General features: G+C 41.7%; 1 protein-coding gene across 4 annotated transcripts in view; it reads right to left on the reverse strand.

The window, feature by feature from the left end:
- Positions 1-23,247, reverse strand: part of KIF26A (kinesin family member 26A) — a 102,341-nt gene that overhangs the window by 6,338 nt on the left and 72,756 nt on the right. For all 4 annotated transcript variants that reach the window (XM_030004038.1, XM_030004048.1, XM_041120665.1 and 1 more), the window contains 7 exons: positions 9,959-10,168; positions 7,866-7,959; positions 7,125-7,387; positions 6,686-6,869; positions 6,228-6,387; positions 4,345-4,507; positions 401-3,785 (listed from right to left, as the gene is read on the reverse strand). In XM_030004038.1, coding sequence (XP_029859898.1) covers positions 401-3,785; positions 4,345-4,507; positions 6,228-6,387; positions 6,686-6,869; positions 7,125-7,387; positions 7,866-7,959; positions 9,959-10,168 — 4,459 coding nt within the window. The remainder of the gene's footprint in view (positions 1-400; positions 3,786-4,344; positions 4,508-6,227; positions 6,388-6,685; positions 6,870-7,124; positions 7,388-7,865; positions 7,960-9,958; positions 10,169-23,247) is intronic.

Raw genomic sequence — 23,247 nt, forward strand, 5'->3', positions numbered from 1 at the left:
CCGTAACACCCTCCTATTTTGGGCCGCCCTGGTGCCGCGCTCGCTGCCGACCCTGCTGAGGGAGGAAGGAACGTCCTCCTGTCTGCCGGCAGCCATCTGCTGCCTCCTCCCTCACAAGGAGGCTGCCGGCGCCCCAGGGCACCCAGCACCTCTCCTGCCCTCTCCGCCGCAGCACCTGTGTCACACCTGCAGCTTTGAAGTGAAATAAATGACAAGTAGCTGCTGCAACAGCCGTACGCATGCACACGCGAGCGCACGCAGACATGTCCACCTCCCCGCTTTGAGTTTCCCCCAAACCTCCTCTCCCTCTGCTGTCAGAGATGCCATGAAAACCCCCCATCCTCAGGGACTCAGTGGAGCACCAGTTGGACACCTGGCCACCTTCCCCTTCACTTCTTACCTGTCGATCGCTTCTTGGGGGACTTGAGGCTCCTCATCCGGCCTGGCGACGACATCCCGCTTTCGCTCATGGAGTCGTGCGCCGAGGAGGCGCTGCCGGTGGCCTCGCTGTCCCGAATCATGCTCTCATAGCCGCTGCTGCCCCCGCTGTGGTAAAACAGAGCCGTCCTCCCCATGGCCGGCGGCAGCTCCCCACTTAGGACGCTGCTGTTGTCGCTGCCGTGCCCACTGCTGTACCGCTGAGGCCTCCGGGGTGCCGTTATCTTGCTGTATGGTGATGGCAGCACCGGGATTTGCGACTTCTCGTCGCTGAGGTTAATGCCGCTGTCGTTGCCGCTGTCGGAGTCAGTGGAGCCTCGGAAGTGGCCCACCTTGGCAGAGCCGCCTGACACCAGCTCGTTCACACGGCTGTTGGCCGCCCTCATGGCCTGCTTGGTCCCCATGATGGTCCCTCGGCCAGGTTTGCCGCTGACAGGCTGCACAGAGCGGGGAGCCGCCTTCCCACCGGGGGCCATGCCAGAGGCCTTCCCTGTGGGCTGCGTCAGGGACTTCACAGAGGAACTGAGAGACTTTGACCCGCTGGCGGAGAGGCCCCGGTTTTTATTCCCATTCACTTGCACCTTCTGGTTAGCTGTGGGTTTTGCCTGGCTGTTTTTACCAGGTGGAGGGGTGGTGAAAGGTGGTGGTAAACCCACACCGGAAGCAACAGGGGGGACCCCCAGCCTGGGGACGGAGCGCCCTGCCCGGCTGCTGCTGGCACTCCCATTCTCCCTCGCCATGCTTGCTTTGGATCCGACCGACGTCAGGCTGTCACACCTCTCCAGGGACATGTGGCTCCCGTAACGGTGCACGGCTTCGCTCTTCGATGCCTTCGCCTTTAAGCTGGATGTCATCTTGGGCAAAGAGTGGTCACCCTTCAGGTTCATTTTGCTGCTGGCACTTTCGCTGAAGTAAGACCCAGCTTTCAACCGCAAATCTGCTTCATCTTCAGCCTTTGGTGTGGCAGCTCTGGCAAAGTCCAGGCCAGAGGCTTTTCCCCCACCATTACCCAGACCAACAGGTTTCTGCTCCAGGCTCGATTTGCGTACAGGAGGTGTTGGAGGTGTTGGCCCACCTGGCCTGGGCAACATGGTCGACTTCTGTGGTGCGCTCTTCTTCCCCAGTGACGATTTCAAGCTTCCAGTGGCCAAGGGAGCATCCGAATTCCCTCGGGTCACGGCCTCCGACAAAGTACTGTTAGCGTGCGACACTGGCATCACTCCCAGTGTAGTGGCTCCTCTCTTCAGCTGTGGCATCTTCATCGCAACTTCTGACTTCTTTGCTGCTCCGCTGGAGGATTTGCAGGCCATTTCGCAACCATCCACAACCCTCTGCGAACATGCAAGCATAGTCTGTGACTTCGTTGGCCTGGATGCTGCGCCAAAATACTGGGCAGCTTTTCCTGGCTGCTTCTCAGTACCAAACGCGTGAGATTTTGGAGACAGCAGTGAGTCTGCAGGTTTTGCCTCCAACTGATAATCGGTGCGCAACAGCCAGGGATCTTCAAATATACCATGTGGATTCTGCAGGTCTTTATAACTGAGGACAGTATTATTGTGGATTGGAGATGAGGTAGTTTTTGTTTTCCTAGGAAGACTAGAATGTATTGTTTCTATCACAGGCGTATCGCGAGAATTACTAAATTTTATTTTTATGGGCTGATCAGTGACACAAAAAGCACTTTTTATCTGAGATGCTTTGGTAGTTTCAGAGGTTTGAGGGCTTTTGCTGATGCCTGAGGACAGCTTGCTGGAACTCAAGCTCTCACTCTCCAGTTCAGAGAAGCAAAATCCACTGTCATTCAGAGCACTCTTCAGGGGGACAGATAAATGGGATGAATCCAAGTTGAAGGGTTCCTCGGACTTATTACAGCCGTAAGATGACTGTGCGACAAAACTGTCACTAGACTGGGCTCCATCACTTTCAATTGTACATATGCTGACTTCACTAAGCCACGAACTGATGGAGGAACGTCTGCTACTGGTAAAGGGATCCTTAGCAAAGGGCACAACAATATCAATATTTACACCAGTAGAAGTCTCCTGTGAGGTATAAGCATCAAACTCATCATTTATGCTGCTGATAATACTGACCGGCCTCGAACCTGATGCAAGGGCCTGAAGGGAGCAGTCGCTGTTAAAGCTAATGATACTGGAAGGTCTTCCATTATCCATAATCCCGCTAATGGATAGTTCTTCCACCACAGTGAAAACAAGCTCATCCTCTCCATTCAGCTCAACAGGCTGCTGCAAAGTCACTGTGGTGGTTAGTATATCCCGATCAAAACATTTCCCTCTGAACGCTGACCTGAAGCTGTGTACCTCTATCGCACCTGACTGATTCTGGGCATTGCTACCAACCAGGAACGTGCTTCCTATGGGGTTTTGCTCAGGTTTGTTTCCCATCTGCTTGCTCATTCCCACAGGAGGAGTCCGAACTGCGTTGCTATTGTCCAGCTCCAAATTCTCAGCTTTGGAGCTCTGTACGTGCTCTTTCTGCTGTGGAGGTGGTGGTGCTGGACTCGGCAAGGGTCTCTTCACGTACAAGGGCTTTTCCTTAATGACACATTCAGCTGTGCCCTTATTCTGCTCCGGATTCCTTGAAGGGCTACACCTTGAGGACTGCAGGGGATCGGTGATTGTCTCTCTCTCTCCTTCCAGTATCGAGTCCATTATTTTGTTGTCAGCTCTGCTCTGCGGCTTGGAAAGCTCTGTTTTCAAGTGAGGTGTGCTCTTTTCATGACAATTGCCACTGCCACCCCTCGGTGCAACAGCCTGGAAAGGAAGGTTATGTCCTTTCTTGGGAGATGCAGTTTCTTGTGGAATTGGTTTCTTAAATCCTCCAGAAGGAGAAGATATTTTTTCCTTTATCAGCTTAGACTGTGCATTTTCTGTACCTCCAGGGACTGGACTACAATTGGACACAACAGAGATTTCTCCACAAGCAAATTTGATGGGTTCCTCACTTCCATCAATGCACTCTAACCTTTCTTGCAGTTCAGCAAAAGTGTTGCATTTAAAATGGTCCTTGTCAGAACTCCTACCAACAGCAGAATTGTCTTTACTTCTCTTCTTGTTTAGGGATGGGATTATTGGAACAAACTCTGGAGGACCTTCATTATCTGTCAATTCCCTGTCAGACAAAGCTGCACCATTGGGACCAACATAGATGACAGTATCACAAGACTGTTCACTGCTGGAGGAATAATCAGGATCACTAGATATACTCAGGACAGGAAGGTCAGGGTCAAGGGCAACAGTTCGCGGGTGGAACGGTCGCAAATGGGGCGGTCTTCGGACATGTCCTTCTTCACATGAACTCTCTCCTCCTGATGAGCTGGATGCATACTGAAAATGATCAATAAGGGGAAAGTTATTAATACTAATTGATATGTAAGTATATATATGTACATATAATTGGTTAAAAGGTCAGGTTTGCTATATACTCTGTGCTTTGTATATACTATCACAACTAGATCTAGTGGAAAAATGTTGGAGTGTGAATCAAAATAACAAGGTCATGCCACATAGATTTTACTGTATTAGGAGTAATATAACAATCACACCTTTTCAGATAATTTCCATTCAATATCATGCATTGTCTTTCTCTTCAACAGTTTTCTGTTCCTTCCTTATTGTTTTTTATTAATACAAATAGGACCTTTTGAGATAGTTCCACATATAAGCAAAGAAAGAATACGTGTTTGGAACAAAAAGAAGGGAATTTCAGGATTAAGGATTGGGGGCGGGATGATGGCTCAGTGCCAAGTCATTTGTCAGTTCCTCTCCTGAGCTTTTATGCATTTTGTATTACTTCTTACCGCTGAGAAATCCCATGTTCCCCCCACCGAGAGGTTAGGAAAACTCATTTTCAAATGAATTAATTTCTGCTTGTTTGTGAACCAACCTTGGATTTCTTCTTTCTCATTCGGTGGATTCGTGATGCAAGCTGAATGGTGGTGAGAGTTTCTGCATAATTGGCTGGGGAGTCAGAAATATGTGCAATCATAGTAGTTCTGCAGTTGATGTTCCCAAGTGATTCCCTCAACAACATTGTCAACTTGTTGTCCCTGTTTAACAAATGAGAACACTAGGATGGTTTAAAGAAATCACAATCTTGTTTTGCAGATTTTTACACCACAAGCTGTGCTTTCACTCTCATAGGATATATGCATGTATGGTACATGTAGATAAGAAATATGCTATTATTTGACCACACTTAAAATGTGTCTATAATGTACACATACCAAAGATACCAATATTTTAATTATTTATCTCCCTGTGCATTTGCAGCATGATAAGTAATTTTATTTGTTACTTAGACAATTGTAAAACAATTGATTGATAACTAGTTTAGTTATTTCAGGTTTAACTCATATTACCCGAAAAGCTCATGAGTGCTGTATTTTTAGCTGAGCAGACTTAGTACCTGGATAGCTAAGCTCTGTGAGCTCTATGCAAACAATTTTGATAATAAGAAAAAAAATAAGTCAACAGAAATGGTAAGAAATCTCTAAACAAATATAACAATGTTAGATATCAGAAATATATAAGCAGTGCCACCCCAACTAATCTAGTTCCCTTTCTGCCTGCTGTTCCCTGCTCTGTCATAGCAAATGGGAAGCAGAATTTCTCTCTGAAGGCTCTCCTGGTGATGCAAGTCCTTCGCCATGGACAGCAAAGCTGACAAGACAGGTGACATTTTGTCCTCCTCTGGTCTCCAAGACATCTCTCCCCAGGGCTCCCTGGAGGCTGCTTCCTATCGCCCCCACAAGCTGGCCCAACATGTGGGTAGTACTGTCATGTCGGCTCACTAAACCATGGTAGGTGAAAAAGCTGAGGATCTGCCCTTCCCTGTTCTAACCTACTCATCCTTTACTCCATCCACAAATCTAGCAACTAGCCTGAGGAAATTATCTTTCTGCCTAATACAGAAAGAAAGAACACCTGTTTGAGATGCAGCACTAGATAAATATGTGAAATGACATGATTGATAACGGCACAAAGTTATAACGCATGAAGACAAGCAGCAATTAAATTTAAGGACTGAAGGCCAAATTCTGGTAAGGGTGTTTACAATGTGGCTGTTGTCTTTACGCTAGGCTCCCCTCAGGTGTGTTTGACATAATATTATTGTCAAATACACTCCACAAAGGAACAAACCTAAATGTTCACTTTGGCTAAACAAATGTGCAACATGGTGGTCTTCTTTTTTTTAATTGAAAAGATGTATCATCCAAAAAGGCATACAGAAATAACAACCTTTGATGACCATACTTGATAAAGTCTCTAGTATTTTTTGAAATTTCAATACAATTTTTTAATTTGGAAAAAGGAGAGAAAATCCTATGAAATTTTGATGAAATTGTTCACTAATGTCCAGCTGGCTGAGATTGGTCTGAATTCCAAACCCAGGAAACAAAGAGGCAATAGAAGGAAAGAAAACATTTTGGCCATTTTCCCCTGCTTGTTTCAACAATCAAACCCTCCCCAACGTTTCACCTAACTTAAGTACATATCAATATGCATCTAATTTTTGACCATGTAATTAAGAATTTCATGTTACTAAGTGACACTGAAAAAGTTGTGTGTAGTATATATACATATAGACAGGTAGATGAACAGACATATGTATCTGTAATATAGAAGTGACCCTAAAAGAAGACAGGCCCCTCTCTGACAGAACTTCCTTTAACTTCATCTTAGGTAAAGAGTAAATTGTTGATGGAATTCATTGCTAAGGTAACACCAGCCACAAATTTAAGATAATGCAGACAATAATTCACTTACTTATATGGCACATGCTTAGCACCATTAATTAAGGCCAAAATTACATTGCCCAGGGCAGAGAGAGACAGACATAGAGAGCCTCCTCCATCTCGGCTCTTGCTCAGCACTTTTTCACAACTCCCTAGATCAATGAGATGCAAACGGCTGCGTCCTCCAGACACTAAAACAAAAAGGGGAAAAACAATTGTACATCACGTTCTTGCATGGACTCAAGCCAAACTTGGTATTCAAAATGTATTCAAATGAGGAAAATAATGAATACAGCATGGAATAATGACCAAATTAAATATTAATAGTAAGGAAACCAGATATTGGCCACAGCTACCAAAGTTAAAGGTGACTCGACTGGCTTGAGGGTTCACTTCATTTTTTCTTTTTAAGTTTATTGCAAATTATTGTTTAAACTAACCCAAAACCACGTAAGTTAAAAATAAACAATATGGTAAGAAGATTCATACTTCCTCCTTTGCCACTCTTCTCCATGCGATACTGGTATATGTGTAGAGTGAAGAGCATATGTGAATTCCTTCTATCTTCTTCCTCGCATTCAGGTTTGCTGGTACTTCTGGCAGCAATTGCAGCATCAAGGAAAAAGGCAGCTTTCTCTGCTGTCGGGGCCCTTAGCTCACTTTGGTTTTGAAGCTTGAATATAAACAAGAAAATTACTAATTAGCACAGGGGCATTTTTTTATTATTATTATTTTTTGCTGAACTGGCTAAATCTCTAGGGCACTAAAAGAAACAAATATGTACACCATGGGAGAAGGGCTTATGAATTAAAAGCAATAAATTTTTTTTACTGTCTTAAAAGTTGTCATAATTGTTGTCAGATAAAAGGAAATAAAAAGCAGAAGAAAGTCAGCCTCAGAAAAATCTATGTTGTGATATCCATTATACCTGGGTTCCACATATTGGATCTTCTCTCAGATAAACCCCGGGAGACTGGCCGTCTTGAAGGCTGCCAGTGGCTACTTCAGCTAACAAATCCTTAAGGTTTTCATCTTTGCCACTGATCTCCACAGCAGATACTCTAATAGAGAAACGAGTCCCAGTTTTTTCTTTACGTTCATTGATTAATTTGAAGAGCCAAGAAATTGCACAGGGGATGATACCAAGGCTTTGTGTGGAGTTATCTTTCCCAATCATGGTAAAAGATTTTCCTAGAATGAAAAGACAAACATGAACTTAATTCACCTCTCTTGTACAAGACAGTGTCTCTTCATATCACCACTGTACATTACATGCAATGCCATGTGCTGCACAGATAATGGGAAAGAACAGATGCAAAAATGCAAATTATTTAATTATTAATCCATTACTATTTATTCAATTAGTTTTGCAATTATTGTAACTCAGACCCACAGCAAATTAACGTTAAAAACATCTCTGATCTTTTGATTTTCATCACAATGCACCTATATAAACTTGATCTTGAATAAGCTAATCTGATGTTACATTTTACCTTTTCAAATTAAAACTTACAATCCCAGAGTAGAAATAAACCATGGTAAGTTTGCAAAGCTAATTAAAAAGAAATTCTAATCTATTCATATACTCCAGGTTTATTGTTCCAGGAGCTGACAGCATGTAATTACCAGACTGACATAGTAATTAACTGTAACGAATTTGGGAGCTCACCAAGCTTGACATGACCAAAGCAAAATATGCAACCATCTGCACCATTCACAACAGACTGGATTACTTCTGCTACTGTTCCAGAGCATACCTCAGCCTGAAAGAAAGATTGGAGACAAATAAGTAAAAGAGCATATACTGCTATGGTTTTTACTATTCTTCTGTAATGAAATGAATGACTCAATATTTTTGAGGCGCAATATTCTCCCCATTTTTATGGCATCAGTCCTATTATTTTAGTAACTATGCTATCTTAAAAAATAATAAAATATGTTACTACAGCCTAAAATAGTTTTCAATTCTATTAAACCAATTCTCTTGGAATATTGATTCTATGACTAATGTAGCAAACTGAATGCTATCCAACCAGGCTTCCTGCTGGTATAATAGCTTAGCCAAGGCTATTCAGCAATAGTAGCAACTCCACTGAAATTAAGCTACTCAAGAGTGCTCACAGGAATTAGAAAGACATTCATACTGGAGAAAATGCATTAAGATCCCTGAATAAGATTTCATAGTATCACATTTTCGTCTTCCAGGGGAAACATCATTATCAATAAAGAGAACTTTCAAAAATATTTGAGTGTACTAAAACCAGTTTATCCACATCAGTGAAGGTTCCAAATATACAATAAGATGATCTATTAAATACAGCAACTGGGGGCAGGGGAGAGGGTTGGTGTAAATACGTAACTACAGTGAAATGATAAGGCTCTGTTTGCAGGTGCATGGCAGTAAGCTTGCCTCAAGCAACAACACCTGCACAGAAGTGGCTGCACTGGCCAACATCACCCAGAAACACCACAAACAGGCCACCCCATGGGCCCACCATGAGGACCTGCAAGAGCCTAGCCAAACCAGGAGTCAACAACCTGAAGGACTGGTGCCAAAACCAGCAGAGCAGCAGGCTGTGACCGGCCACCTTGCAGCAGGACTGGCAACACAAGTAAGAAAATGCCACTTCCAGTTCTGGACTAATATTGAGATCACTGTTGCATATTTCTACACAAAGATGCCATTTGAGCTTATGCAGGATCTTAAAAACAGCCTCCTGATGTTGTTACCATTGCTTTAGGCACTGATGTGTGTGGAAGGTTATCTTCCATCTTTAGTACTTGGCTGGAACTTGGACCTAATAGATATTTTCATCTCTCTCGTTTGGGACCCCAAAAATTAAACAAAATCCTAGGAGGAGATCTGAGGGTGGGATTCTGAACTAGATCTTGTCATGTTTTCTCAACATTAATATACAATTTTGACCTTGGATGTTTTGTGGTGTATTTTTCACCCTGATTTTTTTCAGCACTTCAAACTTGGAGTAGTTCTTCATATGCTGCTGAATTTGTTCTTCTTTTTAAAACTGTTCTAGGATTTTTTTTCTGAACTGAAGATTTTTCCCAGAAGGAAATTTCAGGTGTCCATGAGTCCATGTCCATCCCCGAATATACTGCAGCCCACAATCCTCTCAGATACCAGCCATCCTGTCTGTGTATCAGGTTTCAGGTCTGAGGCTACTACTGCACAAATACACCCTTTTGCAGGCCAAAAGAAAGGCATGCACCATCATCAGCACAACCATCAAGATAAAATATAATCAGTCAAAACCACAGTATAAACAAACTGGAAAAGGCGAGGAAAATATAAAAGCTGCCTAACTGTTTCAGTATAGCAATCCCACAGGGATAGCTGTATCTCTTCTCCTAACAACAGCATTTAGTTTAACGTTAAACACATGTTCATTTCCCATTGAAAGCAGTGGGGAAGGACTTTATTTCAGTGACATCAAATGGGTTAAAACCTAACCGGATGGAAAAGTGCATTTCAAATTGGCTGTGTGTCTTTCTCTAACAAGAGAAAATGCAGGAAGATAATTTAGTCAGTAAATCCATCTCCCCAGCTATTATTCCTTAATTTTACATCTCGACTAAACTGAAAAAGTAAGAATTTACCCACTTGTCTATTAATTACCATGTTTTTTCCAGGCATTAAGGCAACTCATTCAAATAAAATTCCCCAGAAACAGAAAGAACTCTTCAGGCAATCAAATGCAGTGGCCATGAGAAGACTCAGGAGGTTTATGTGAGTGACTTCAGTACCTGCGAAGCATCCTGGGGGAAAACCGCATCAAAGGCAAACATCTTTGGGACAGCAACAATGCCTCTTCTGTGACCTGCATTGGAAGGCCCACTTGCCGCTGGATCATAAAACGTGATTTGCTTTTTTCGTGGGTCTACCTTTAGGAAGGACATGGATTCAGATGTTTCATGTGCTCCTTGAAAGGGACAAATCCTTACCATCACTTTCACCTGCAAGAAGAAAGCAACAACTTGAGTTCCCAGCTACAGATAAACACATGCAAAGCATTCCTCCCAAACCCACTCCCCTTCCCATGACACATTCATTTGTAATATTTAGGTGTGTCAGAACAACCGTGGGACAAAACCAGAGCCAGATTTTCCAGCCTGGTTTCCACCCTGGGGTCTTCACTGAACTAGCTTTTAAAGATGCACTTTGTCCCTTCAGTTGACTCTGTTCCAGTTTTACCATTTCAATTTATAAATGTCTGATCTGCAGGTAGGTGTAATACCATGCCTAAAGAAAAGGAAACTCTAGTGTTCTACCTTTCAAGTACTCAATGTGACTGCAAGCACAAACCAATCCACTCTGAAAATCAGTCTGAATAACAAAAGTCTCAGACACCTAGTGCACTCAAACTGAACTAAATCTAGAAACTTTCAATTCCTTATCAAATTCTTCTAATAAAAAGGTGCTTCTCTTATAGCTTTCCCAGGCAGATGCCTTTATGCTGTCATTGCTAGGCTCTTTGGTGGTTAGTTGCAGATTTAATGGGAAAGAAGGGAGGAAAAAAAAAAACATTAAAATGTCAAAAAGCTTGAGAAGAAACCACTCACAAAGTACATCTCTACTGCAGCATTGCAAATACTGATTTCCTACACATGGCGTTTTAAGACAGCATTGTTAGAGAGCTCAGACATGTTGGCTGTGATTTCCAAAGCAGCTTATGGGTGCCAAGTGACTGGGTCTCACGAAAGTTCAGCAAAGGCTGCACACCTGCCTCTTTTAAGCTTCCTGGAAATCATACTCTTACTTTGATAAACTGTGAAATACTGCCTCAAACCCACTTACGACCATTTATCCTTATGAAATGCTCCCAGGTCAGAACCAGCATGTTTTATACACCTTGCACTGAAGTAAATGACTATTACAGGCACAACTTCAACTCTGCACTGCCCAGCAGATCAAACTTAAAAAGAAAGCAATGCTCAGCCAAAGTGACTTTCCATGGCCAGTATGAAATGTTTCAACAACAAGCTGAACAACAGTATTACCTCCTTATCCAACTAGCAGACAACTTTCACGGCACCAGTGTTAACCACCTACTTTCACTTGGTGAAGAGCCTCCATGGCTGTAATATACCACAACCAGCACAGCTGGAACAACTTACACTCATACTCTCCAGAGCACCCATTAGAAGCTTCATCTTCTGCAATGCAACTGCTGACCCACAAAACACCCACTCCTTTTACAGCACTTGCGCCTGATTTGGAAGGGGAGTGACAGATAGCAACCCCTCTGCTGCAAATCTGCCAGGTGAACCCTCCACAGACAGAGCATATGGTCGCTTGCTGATGAGTCAGCACTCGGCACTGGTGAGGCTGCACCTCGAACAGTGTGTTCAGTTTTGGGCCCCTCACTACAAGAAAGACATTGAGGTGCTGGAGCGTGTCCAGAGAAGAGCGATGAAGCTGGTGAAGGGTCGAGAGCACAAGCCTTATGAGGAGCGGCTGAGGGAGCTGGGGTTGTTCAGTCTGGAGAAAAGGAGGCTGAAGACAGACCTTATCGCTCTCTACAACTGCCTGAAAGGAGGTTGTAGCGAGGTGGGTGCTGATCTCTTCTCCCAAGTAACAAGCGATAGGACGAGAGGAAATGGCCTCAAGTTGTGCCAGGGGAGGTTTAGATTGGATATTAGGAAAAAATTCTTCACCAAAAGGGTTGTCAAGCACTGGAACAGGCTGCCCAGGGAAGTGGTTGAGGCACCATCCCTGGAGGTATTTAAAAGACATGTAGATGTGGCATTTAGGTACATGGTTTAGAGGTGGACTTGGCAATGCTATGTTAATGCTATGTTAACAGTTGGACTCAATTATCTTAAAGGTCCTTTCCAACCAAAATGATTCTATGAGTCAGGCCCACCTCTAGCCCTGAGCTGGGTGTTGCATGGGGAAGCTGGGTTGGAAAACATGCATCTCTGATAAAGAATGATCCTCCTTTTCAGTAATTTTTTGTTGCTAAATTTAACCTTAAATCTGCCAGAACACTTTGACTCCTACTTAGTATGTTCTGAGAACATTATGTCAATAAAATGGTGTGCACTTACTACACTGACACTTTCTTTGTGTGTTTACGAAAAAATGCACTTTGCAGTCAGCATCTCCCCATCACTCCTGTATCCAGAGAAATAATGGCAAAGGAAGAACCAAAATTGAAAAACTACTTCAGCAAAGCACAACATGGGAAATGCAGGCAACGAACAGAGACCAGAACAAGCTGAGCCACCCTCTAGGACTGCCCTTCATATCAGGTAAGATGAAAAGGTGACGGTATACACACCTGCACCCAGTGGGTGCAGTGAAATGTAGTGCCCAAGCCAGGATGACCCACAGCAGACGGGTGGCTGCAGCAGTAAGCACCATGCTGAACTGCCCCTGCCTTCATCAACTGGGGAGGGTGGGTAGTTTGAAGATTTCATTTAGGTCCTCAACTGTTTCATTCTTCCAGCTCCTCCTTTCTATAGGGGCTAAGCTGCACACAGACATCCCTGCACAATTAGTCAAGCATCCTCACAGAAAATATTTTCCACAAAGAGGCTATAAAAGCTTTTCCCCAACATTTTTTCCGAACAAAGAGGTTAAGAAACAACTGACCCCTCCAGTAAACACTGCAGGAGGCTCTACCAAAGGTAGCAGCAAATTCTTCCACCTATTGACTCAAGCAGTCCCTTGATTTCAATGCTTTCTTTTCTTTCCCCTTTCATAGTGATATGAATATGAAAATACAGTCCCAGAAAATAAGCGAACCTTAGAATAAATGAAACAGCTGCTTCAAAAGCAAAGTGCATCAGAGGTGACACACTCAAGGCTGTTTCCCCATAAAAGCTCCATGAAGCCAGCTTTGTGTATTAGCCTGCTAGCTCAACCTTGACATGCTACCAAGGTGCTCAGAAAAATAACCTCCCTCAGGGAAAAAAAAAACCAAACAACAAAACACCTATACATACATATATATATAAAAATATATATATATAAAAGTACAAATGCCCACTTCAGGGTCACTTGATTAAAATGAATTTTAAAATATATGCTGTTTTCAAAGCACTCCTCTAAACAGTCCTTTATGTTCTCTCTTCCACCTATTATTAGATTATAGCAGCCAGAGCTTGGATGAGAGGAAAATTGGTTTACTCCTGACCTAAAGAGCAAGTTACTCCATCAGAGCATTGCTCCCCCTAACACAAAGATGGCTTCACCCCCACAAAAACCTTGTGTATCAAATCAGCTTTTTGAGTCCACCTCTCTGAAGCAGAAAGATACTAAAATAGCTTCCCACAACAGATCAGATCCAAAAACTAACAGGCCTCAAGGGTCATCTTCATTTTTACAGTGGAAGAGAAGTTTCAAGACAAATGGGAGGGGGGAGAGAAAAGCAGGTTGAGGGAGTTCCTCTTTTAGTGTTTTGTGTATAAAAGCTGATTTGCAGAGTAGAAAAACACTGATTTCAAATTTAGTTTCTCTGCTCACTAAATCTATCTGCAAGTGATGCCTACCAGAAACTGTAGGGTTATAATGTGTCACAGTCATTCATGATGCTGAGCCAGACTGACTTCACTCGGAAATGAAGTGGAAATGCTCATGAAAGTACCAACAAGCACAAAGATTACTCAAACATATCCTTTCGCAACAGCAAAAACTAAGTGCTGGCAGACCCTGGGTGCACGCACACACTTCTAAGTATGTAAAAGAAAGGTTCAGTGTTATGCTATTTATTCTCCTTACACTTCTTGCCCTCCTGTGTTTCAGGACCAATCTTAAGTGACAGGTCTATATTCTCAGCTCTGAAGTTTATCCCAGTACTCTTCTGGGATGACTACTGCAGAAAAAGCAGCGTACTATAGAGCCAGCATGGTTCCTGCCTTAAGGATCAACTTAACTGCATCTTCTCCTGGGTCTCTTTATCTAGTTCTCATACAAAAGGCATGCTCCCCTGTAGAGATAGCAATGTGCAGTGCAGGAAATCATCCAGATACAAGGGCTTGCAGTGAGGGGAGGATTCAAGAAAACACGGGAACCTGTAAATCTTAACAAAACTTTGGCCCGTAACTAGGGAGCAAAGCAGCAATACCTGCACTACGCTCTAATGCTTTTATTTGTTTATGAAAATGAATTACTAGAATTAAGTGCAATAACATATGTTTCAGGCCCACTCAGGATCACACCCTCTGTGGGCAGTTATTGAACAATACGGCCAGCTTTCTGGTGGTCAGTTCCGACTGCAGCGGTACCAGCTACAGGTAACACTTGTACAAAGAAACACAAGATAAGGAATTTAGAGGAGAATGAATGAAGAAATGGAAGAATAAGACAGGTCTAAAAGAGTAAGAACAGGTCTGGGGGGGGGAAGAAGAGAGCTAAAAGGAATGGCAATGAGGGGCTGTGGGGGTAGGGTGGAGGGAGGGGAAGAGAAAGAGAAAGAACACAAGACAGGAAAGAGAATACAAATATGGCGATTCCAGAAAAGTCATCTCAGACTCAGGGCATCTCTGCCCTGACCACTTTCAGACTCCTTAAGGAGAGTTAAGGTGGCACATCCACCCTGTGATGGGGGTGACCCTTCCTGCTAGAACTGGGGATATTTAGTAACTCCTTTTTTAAACCCCTTTTGTGTATTTCTTCTTCAATGTCACAGAAAGATGCAGAGTAAGGAAGATAATTACAACTGGAAGTTTATCATCATCAAGGATACAAGGATTTGTACATAGACATTCATACAGATATTGAATATTGGATAGAGGCTCCATTTTAATCAGGATGTTGATAGAAAAACAGGATAGGTTTGTATTTTGAGTTCAATTTCTTCAAATAAAAATAAAAGAAACACAAACATCACAATACTTGCACATTATTAACATTTTTCTCAGTGCCTGAAGACAGCCTAAATCATGCAAACTGCTGAAGTATCTCATTAATTAACTGACTCTAATCTGGTGGATTTTGTACACTGGGGGTTAAAACTCCACTACTGAACTTTCCAAATTCATGTTTCTGCAGGAACCAGGACGTCAGCAGAATTGCCGAAGGAAACCCTATTAAAATCAAAAGTGTTTGGGAAAAGAAGATGGCAAATACATCCTGAATATGCCATTAAAAGATAAAGAATTTAAAAAATAAATAAACGAGCACATAATTTGGAAAAGCCCTAAAAATGGGTGGCGTAAGGTCAGAGGCCCACCCAGCACAACAACAGGTGTAATTTTAACCTTCACTGGCAAGGCTGGGAGAGAGATTCATAGCAATCAAGAATTTTTTTTTTTTTTTTTTTTTTTTTTTTTTTTTTTTTTTTTAATTTTATCTGTCTGTCAGCCTACAGTGGAAGTCAGGTAAAAGAAAGACTACAAAAGTAAACATCTGCAAGCTAGAATTCCTTTGCTCCAGCTATGTAATGGCAAACCCAGTGGATGGATGCTGAAACATAAAACCAAAAATCATACCACAATTTTATGCACACATAAAGTATTTAAAGGGAGATAAACTGGAAAAGGGCAGATTTCTGAAAAAAAAGAGAGGAGAAAAAAAAAGTCCCCTGTGTGGAGGACAATGGCTATGTGGAGGACACCGGGGCTAAACACATACAGTTTTAGAAACACCTGATGACACCAGTAGAGAACCACAGATCCATATAGTACACTCAAATTTCAGTAATTTGTTGGAGCCCTGAGCCAAAACTCTAGACCTTGACATCTTTGACCCTTAAGAAAGTCAAATCTAGATGCATATTTACCAATTCTGACCTAAACACTGCAATATCTCAGAAACTGAGGGCTGTACATCCTGGCTCTTCCTCCTCTTGCAGCCCTCCTCCTCCATTGCTACTGTCTACACCATTTCACACCTAAGCGTCACAAGGAGGAACCTTCTCCCCCATCGCCACATGGCAGTCGCTGTTCCCATGCTGTGACCTTCTCCAGTAGTGCCAGCCCGACATGCCCCCTTTGTGCGGACTCGTGATTTCCAGACCTCCCCCTGCATACGGAACCAGCTGCAGTTGAGGAGAACAGGACAGAGGAGTCACAGCAACCAAAATAACGGGCTGGCTGCAGGACTGGTCAAGAGTGCAGAACATCAAGCATATGTCAGTGCCAGAAAGCAGGTTTGGAAAAAGTAAGAGACAGACCAAAAAGCCGTGAAACCTAAATTTCAAAGCAACTCTCTGACAGAAAGACGTGAATGTGAGACTGATGGCCAGAGGCAAGCTAGCAGTTTTGTCTACTACAGCCCACATATTTTGGATATGCTCAGTTCAATGGAGCTACAGCAAAGTCACACATCAATGAACACAAAACTCCTCCAAGACCAGCGAGGCATGCGTCATCCCAGAAGAAAACACATCCAAGGCTGAATTTGTGGAGAAAAGAGCCAGCGATAACAGAGAGAATGACACAATCCTACACAATTTTAGACAGAAACAGCCAGGAGACTGAGACAGTCAGGTTCACATCGATTATTACTCCGTAATCAAAAGAGATGGAAGGGCTGTCAACTCTGAGACCAGAGAAAGAGGAAGGACCGTCTCACACTTAAAGAACCAGACAACTTGAATTCTGTTCCTAAGACTATCATGGACCTCTACTGCATGTTTTCGACAACAAATAAAAAAAATACTATATATATATATCTCAGAAAGTTGGTCATTCATTTTTCAGTGGACTGAAGGGTGGCAAATACTCTATGTGGTTTAATTTGGGGCAGACATGTAGACAGAGAAGACTCCACTAATTCACTAAGTAATGACTAGACTCCACGGCATTTCGAATGCTGAAGAAATTAAGACCCTGACCCAGCCAAGTATGTTAGCACAGGCATAGCTGGAACATATGGTACCTCCTTTGAAATCAATGGATGTGCAGTGTTCATATGTTTATAGTGATGGTTTGTTAAGCATTTGATGCTTATAGAGTTGTCCAGTTTCAAATTAGACAGAATGAGAAGGCAAAAATAGAAGGAATGAATTAAAAAGCATGTAAAATTTTAAAATACATGTGCTCAAGCCTTTTTTACTAAAATAAACTCTGACTTTATTTGTCTGTATTTTGGGAAAGTGCTGGCACTATACTGGAATCCATTCTAAAAATGCTGGTCATATTCTGCATTACAGCAGCATCATAATCCCTAAATGAACAAGCAATTTGGTCTTTAGCAATAAATGTCATTATATCAAATTTGAACAGACACTAAATATTCCCTGGAAACACACATCCTTGACAGGCATCGTGCAGCCAGGAAGTTAATTTTGTCCAGTGTTCACAAAATGGCGTATAACAGCAGGTTAATTAAATAACTATGTTTAGACATCCACCATTCTGAATTAAGATTTCTCAGCAAGAAATTACAAAGAATTCACATTCAGTTGAATAAAGGCCATTTTCCAATGAAATCACTTATTTTTCAACTACAGTGTAAATCAAATTACAAAAGTCCTAGTTCAGAGCCAATATTTTTCATGGATTTAATTGTAACTGACAGATATATAACCCTTGCTAAATTGGTTTACTGTGGGTAGTTCTTACAAGCCTTTCATATACTGCCACTACCAATGGATGGCAAATTTATATGCAAAATTGCCGTGCTAGCATAGACCATCTAGCTCCCCTGGGAGAACCTAAAAAAAAAAAAAAAAAAAAAAAAAAAAAAAAAAAAAAAAAAAAAAAACACTTCTGTATTGTACTCTATTAAAGAAGAATTGATTCTCTGCTCCCAAAAGACATGAAGAAAACTATTTCATTTTTAAAGGTGAAAACAAAGTAGAAGAATATGTATTTTTATCTAATTTTTCCACGTTTTTGTTTAAGCAGTTCAAGGCATTTCGGCAGGGATCTATGTGCCTTGGATGATACAGGACTACGTACATCGATAGAAGAGTACTTCATATGATACATGATTTATATCAGAAATAACACTCTAGTCATTAGGAAACAAGCAGCAATAAAGATGACAAAATTAAGTACCTATTTGTTATCCGTCATCAAACCATCGTAAGAACCAGTGAATGGGACATACACCACACTTAAGAAAACCCTACATGATCAGTAAATCACATTAGCAGTACCTTAGCTATGGCTTGGTAAAGCATAAATGAAAGTAAATGTCTAAAACTCATAAATGGAGACCAGTATGTATATACCTGTCCAAGAAACATGTCTGACAATTCAGGTTCTCTTTAAATGCTCCACTTCAATTGTCTCACATAGGAGGATTCTGTCATTCTAACATAAAAAATTGACAGGAACCTTGGCAGAGACAAGCACTTAAAGTTGCTGTTGTAAGTGATGCAGTATTATAAAGAATGAGCTGAATAGAACCCCAGAAAAAACATTTTGCATTAAAAAGGCTTCCTACCATGCTAAAGAAAAATAGCAAATTAGAATGCTACACAGCAGCCACTGTAAAAAGGATGTCTTTTTTAATACCACAATATGATAAATTATCTTAAGTAGCACATTAATGTCAGAAATTGAGCATAATCTAACTTCTTTCCAGTGACAATATTAAATGGCTTTCAGACGTCTTTCCTACTATTCTGACATTAAATTTAATAACACCCAGAGAGACCACAAAAATGATTCAGTTACAAGAATCATACTGTACTGGATCATTGCCTTTTAAGTAGGATTCAGCTAAATGATTTGGACTCTGATGTTTTTGGCACATTCAAGAGAAAGGTATGAAATTTGCTACGTAACATTTATCAGTAGCGGGCAAAATTCCTTTCAGAATCCAGTTTGTATTGGTAGTGGGATTTTCCTTTGTGCATGAGAGTTTGGTTATCGTTGATTATATGAAACACTAGTCCCAGAAAAACCTACAGTTCCAAAATATATATATTTTTTTAAGCTTTTCCCTGCTTGGTATTCCTGAATATTGACAAACCCTGAAAGCACCTGTGAGAATGTAAAACATTTTGCACCCTTAGTAAAGAAAATTAAGCAAAAGGCTTAATTAAAGATTTGTATCACAGAATAAGTCTACACACTCCTGCTGAAATTATTATAAGGGGAAAAACTGATATTTGTGAAACGTAAAAGAAATTAGTAAGACATTTATTTCCCACCCTCCAAGACAGTACTTGAAACAATGAGAAATTATAAACAGAAATTGCAATAGATATATACAGGCTCTCTGCTGTACTAAGTCTCTAACAGCAAATATATTCAACCATAGAAGCCATACAGCAATTTCACCACAGCAGAACTGTATGATATGCATGGAGATGATGATGTGGGATTAAGAACAAATGTAGATCTTGGGCTCAAATAATCAATAACTGAGTTCAAGTGGCCATAATGATCTTTTCACATTCCTGCCTCCTCCAGCAGTTCTCACAATGCACAGTTACTTCCTTTGCTATAGTCATGCAGCTTATGATAAGCAAGAATTCAAGCCTCTTCCCTTCCCCAAACATCCATCCAGCTCACAAGTTCAAGACAAGGTCCTATAACCAGTGACAGGACCTGTCCAATTCTAGACACCATAGAAACACCCAAGATAGTCCTGATGCTGCCTCTGCTCAATTCAATCAGTTCTTTAGATTCAGCTGTCCCTTCACCCAGTTCCAAATAACTCTTATTCATGTGTTTAACTTTGAAACCAATGAAAAGGACTTAATGCATGAGGAAGCTCTAGACTGAATTGGTGCTCTGGCCAAAGGGAGTTTCTTTGGCAGGATAAGCCAATAGTCATGGTAGGGCAGCTTTGAAAGTGCACATGAAATAAGGAAGGTAAAATTCCAGGTATGGGTGTTAATTTGTTTGGTGAGGTCTTTTTTCCAAAGGTTTAGGCTTACTGGGTCCAGGTCTGTACCAGCAGCAAAACACACCCTGCTGCTGCTTTTGCATGCTGCCGTCTTAGGATCCAGCCCTTCCCTCGCTCAGCCACAGCAACAGCTCCCCTCTGAGAAGGTAATTTAGGGATAAATACATAGGGGAGGAGGGGAAAACTTTACCTTTCTTCAGTTGTTACCATACTCTATTAAACTTCTTTAAAGATACTACCTCAAGGAAGAAGGCCAGTAAAGAAAAAACATCAATGAGTGACTGTTATTTAAGCATTATGAGCCTGAAGAGCAATGTGTACTTACATCACATACTGTTAGACCCCCCTCTAAAACTTAAGATGCTTAATCTTCTTGCCTCCTGAACAGTCAATAAGGCATTTCTTTAGAAGCTCAGACTCATGATAACAAACCTAATGCTGTAGCTTCCACAATGGCTGATAGAATGGGCTACAGTCATGCCTGATTTCCTTACAGCTTATCGTTTGTGCATGCATACTTAGAGCTCCTTTTCTTATGTACATTACCTTGTGTTAATCAATATGAAAGTTCATCAGCCTCTTTATCCACTCAGTAATTTCAGTGTCATGACATCTTTTTCCAAGTCTTCACAGTCAGTTTTAGCTTTGGCTGCTCAGAATACGCAGCTTCACCACCTCATCCAAACCATTTAGGAAAACACCGAACAGCACAGACCTCCATATGATACCACCGCTAACTTTGCTCCAGTGCAAAATCTGCCTTCTTGTTTCCTACCACTTATTAAACCACTAGAGAATACATGACAGCTTAGGGGTTCTTTAAAAAACCTAGGTCAGGGCACTTGTCAAAAGCTTTTTCAAAATCCAAATACACTCTATCAACCAGACCAACCCTATTCAAATGCTTGCTGACTCTTCCACAGAACGCTAACGTATGTGTTCCACCTGTAAAAGCTTCATCAACTGATCCCTACTATATCACTTTAATCCCTGCCTGCTAATTTCTATCTTTATTATTGTTTCAACCACTTTGCCTGGTTGCCTAGTCTGAGAGTCAGCCTTACGACACTATACTTCTAGATGCCCTCTGGAGCCCTTTTTTCCCTTTTGGCCCCAAAGTGACATGACATTTTCCACATTCTGTTCCCGTGTCTCTTATAGTGTATTGAATACCAACTAAAAGACAACCTTGAGCATCAGTGGAGGAAAAAATGTTAAGAATTACCATTGCAGGGGAAACAGAGAAAGCCAATCATATTGGTCATTGTAAATGTTTCAACATGTCCTTTGCTCTAAGCTTTCAGCAGGTTTACAAAAGAAATGTGACTACCTAGAGTGTGTCATTACAGATAATAATTAGTTGTTGTAGTATTCAGGCCTTACTCACTTAAAATAAACAGTATTTCCATACGGTTGACATATCATTCACCTTTTCAGCTTTTCATAAAGGGAACCACATTGCTCCCATTGAAGTATCTTGGACACTTCATGAATTTCTAGTTTATTACTCTATTCTTCATACTCTTCTTAAATTTTATCTCTTCAGCCCCTTCACAGTAAGAAACAGCACGTTTCTCTATGGAATCCCGTCCTGCTCTGAAAGAAACCATTTGACAAGAAGGGAATTAAGACTTGTCAAGCTATCTGTGCTCAGAGAAATCACCCCCTTGAGGAGAATAATGACTGGTCCTCGATGGGTTATTCTCAGCTTAGTAAAGTGAAGTTACGCAGGAATTAGGCAGCCCACCAGCACTGCTAGATTCTTACCTGCACAGCAGAAACCAGCAAGGAACCACTCTTCCACATCATAACTAACCATGAAAGATAAAACAGCAGCAAGTGGGGAGTTGAGGAAGGAAAAGGCTGCCCCACCAGCTGCTTAACCCACTGTAACCACACAGCAGAAATAGGGTGAGGGACACTGCTGACCTGGGAACGATCACACAAACCAAGGAGAGCACCAGCCACAGCCACAGATGCTGTGGTAGGAAAAAGTGACTCCAGAATCCGTCACTGAACCTGTCCCCTATGTGTATCTCATACTTATTATCGGACAGGCTACAAGAAAAAGCCAAGGAAAAAGATAACCAGGAGGAGTTTAAAGTAAAAAGCTGTTAGAAGAGGAGGGACTGAAGTTAACAGAGGACCACAGTGCATCTACCAGTGTTTGTTGATTGTTCTCTCAATTGCTATGCTACTTAAAGTGTGAGGAAGAAAGGCAATGACTTTATTCCCATCATCCTCATAATGAGATACTAGCTGACTAAATCTTAATCAGCAGAAGCTGGTGAAGAGGAAATTATAATGGAGAATGTTACTGTACCATGGGCTAAATGCTACCAAAAGCTAATTGGCATTGCTCAGAGAAGGTGAAACTATGAGTGTTTAGTACTAAAAGAACACCTATACAGGACTGATACTTTTCCTTTGACCACAAGTTCTAAGAATCAGGATACATCAGATTTCATTTCTGCTGACTCATAATTTTTACAAAAAGCTATATTGCTGGAGATTTTTTTTATGGGCAAACACTGTAATTTATAAAGTTGCAAAAGAGGAATGGGTTGAGAGAGACATTTAATAGGTATTTCATATTTTAAACTGCAGATCAGAGAAGATGCGTAGCTACTTTATTTTTTGAGGAGCATTAAAACTAGTAACTAGCACAATCCATCACCATTTGGATGGTCTAGATCTTAACTCAAGAACTAAAGGGCTGATTCAATTAGCAGAGAGCTCTTATTCTCTCCAGCACAGAACAGGATTCTTTCAAATTGTGGTCAACAAGTACACGGAGAGAAGAACACAGCTGGAACACTGGGCCCAAACAAATAGTATCTTCAATAATGTTTTCAGCTGAGAGCTAAACAACAGAGACACTTGAGGGTCAACAGCAGCTTTTGAACCATAAAGTCTGGAAATTCTTGGTGTAGAGTGCCAGGCAGGAGAGAAACACCACCCACATTGCCAGCATGCTACACATATATCCCATGTTGGAGAAGAAGCTCACACAGCTAAGCAGCGTAGCTGCTCAAGGTCCTGCCATGCCCCTTGGTGTTCTGGTAGAGCTCTTCCCTTTGAAAGCCCTCTGCTGTGCTCACTAACGAAGAAAGTAGGTAGGCCTACTAGGCATATAATCTCCTGCCATCTGGGATCATGCACTTGATTGTTATTAGACTTTGTTGATCTGTTTGAAGACACCAGATAAACCAGAGCTTTCCATGAGGTGCAAGTCGTGCCAGTAAGCTCCACCAACCACCCTCAAAGCGTAGGAAAAAGG

The sequence above is a fragment of the Aquila chrysaetos genome, chromosome 2, assembly GCF_900496995.4.
Source record: "Aquila chrysaetos chrysaetos chromosome 2, bAquChr1.4, whole genome shotgun sequence".
Classification (NCBI taxonomy): Eukaryota; Metazoa; Chordata; class Aves; order Accipitriformes; family Accipitridae; genus Aquila; species Aquila chrysaetos.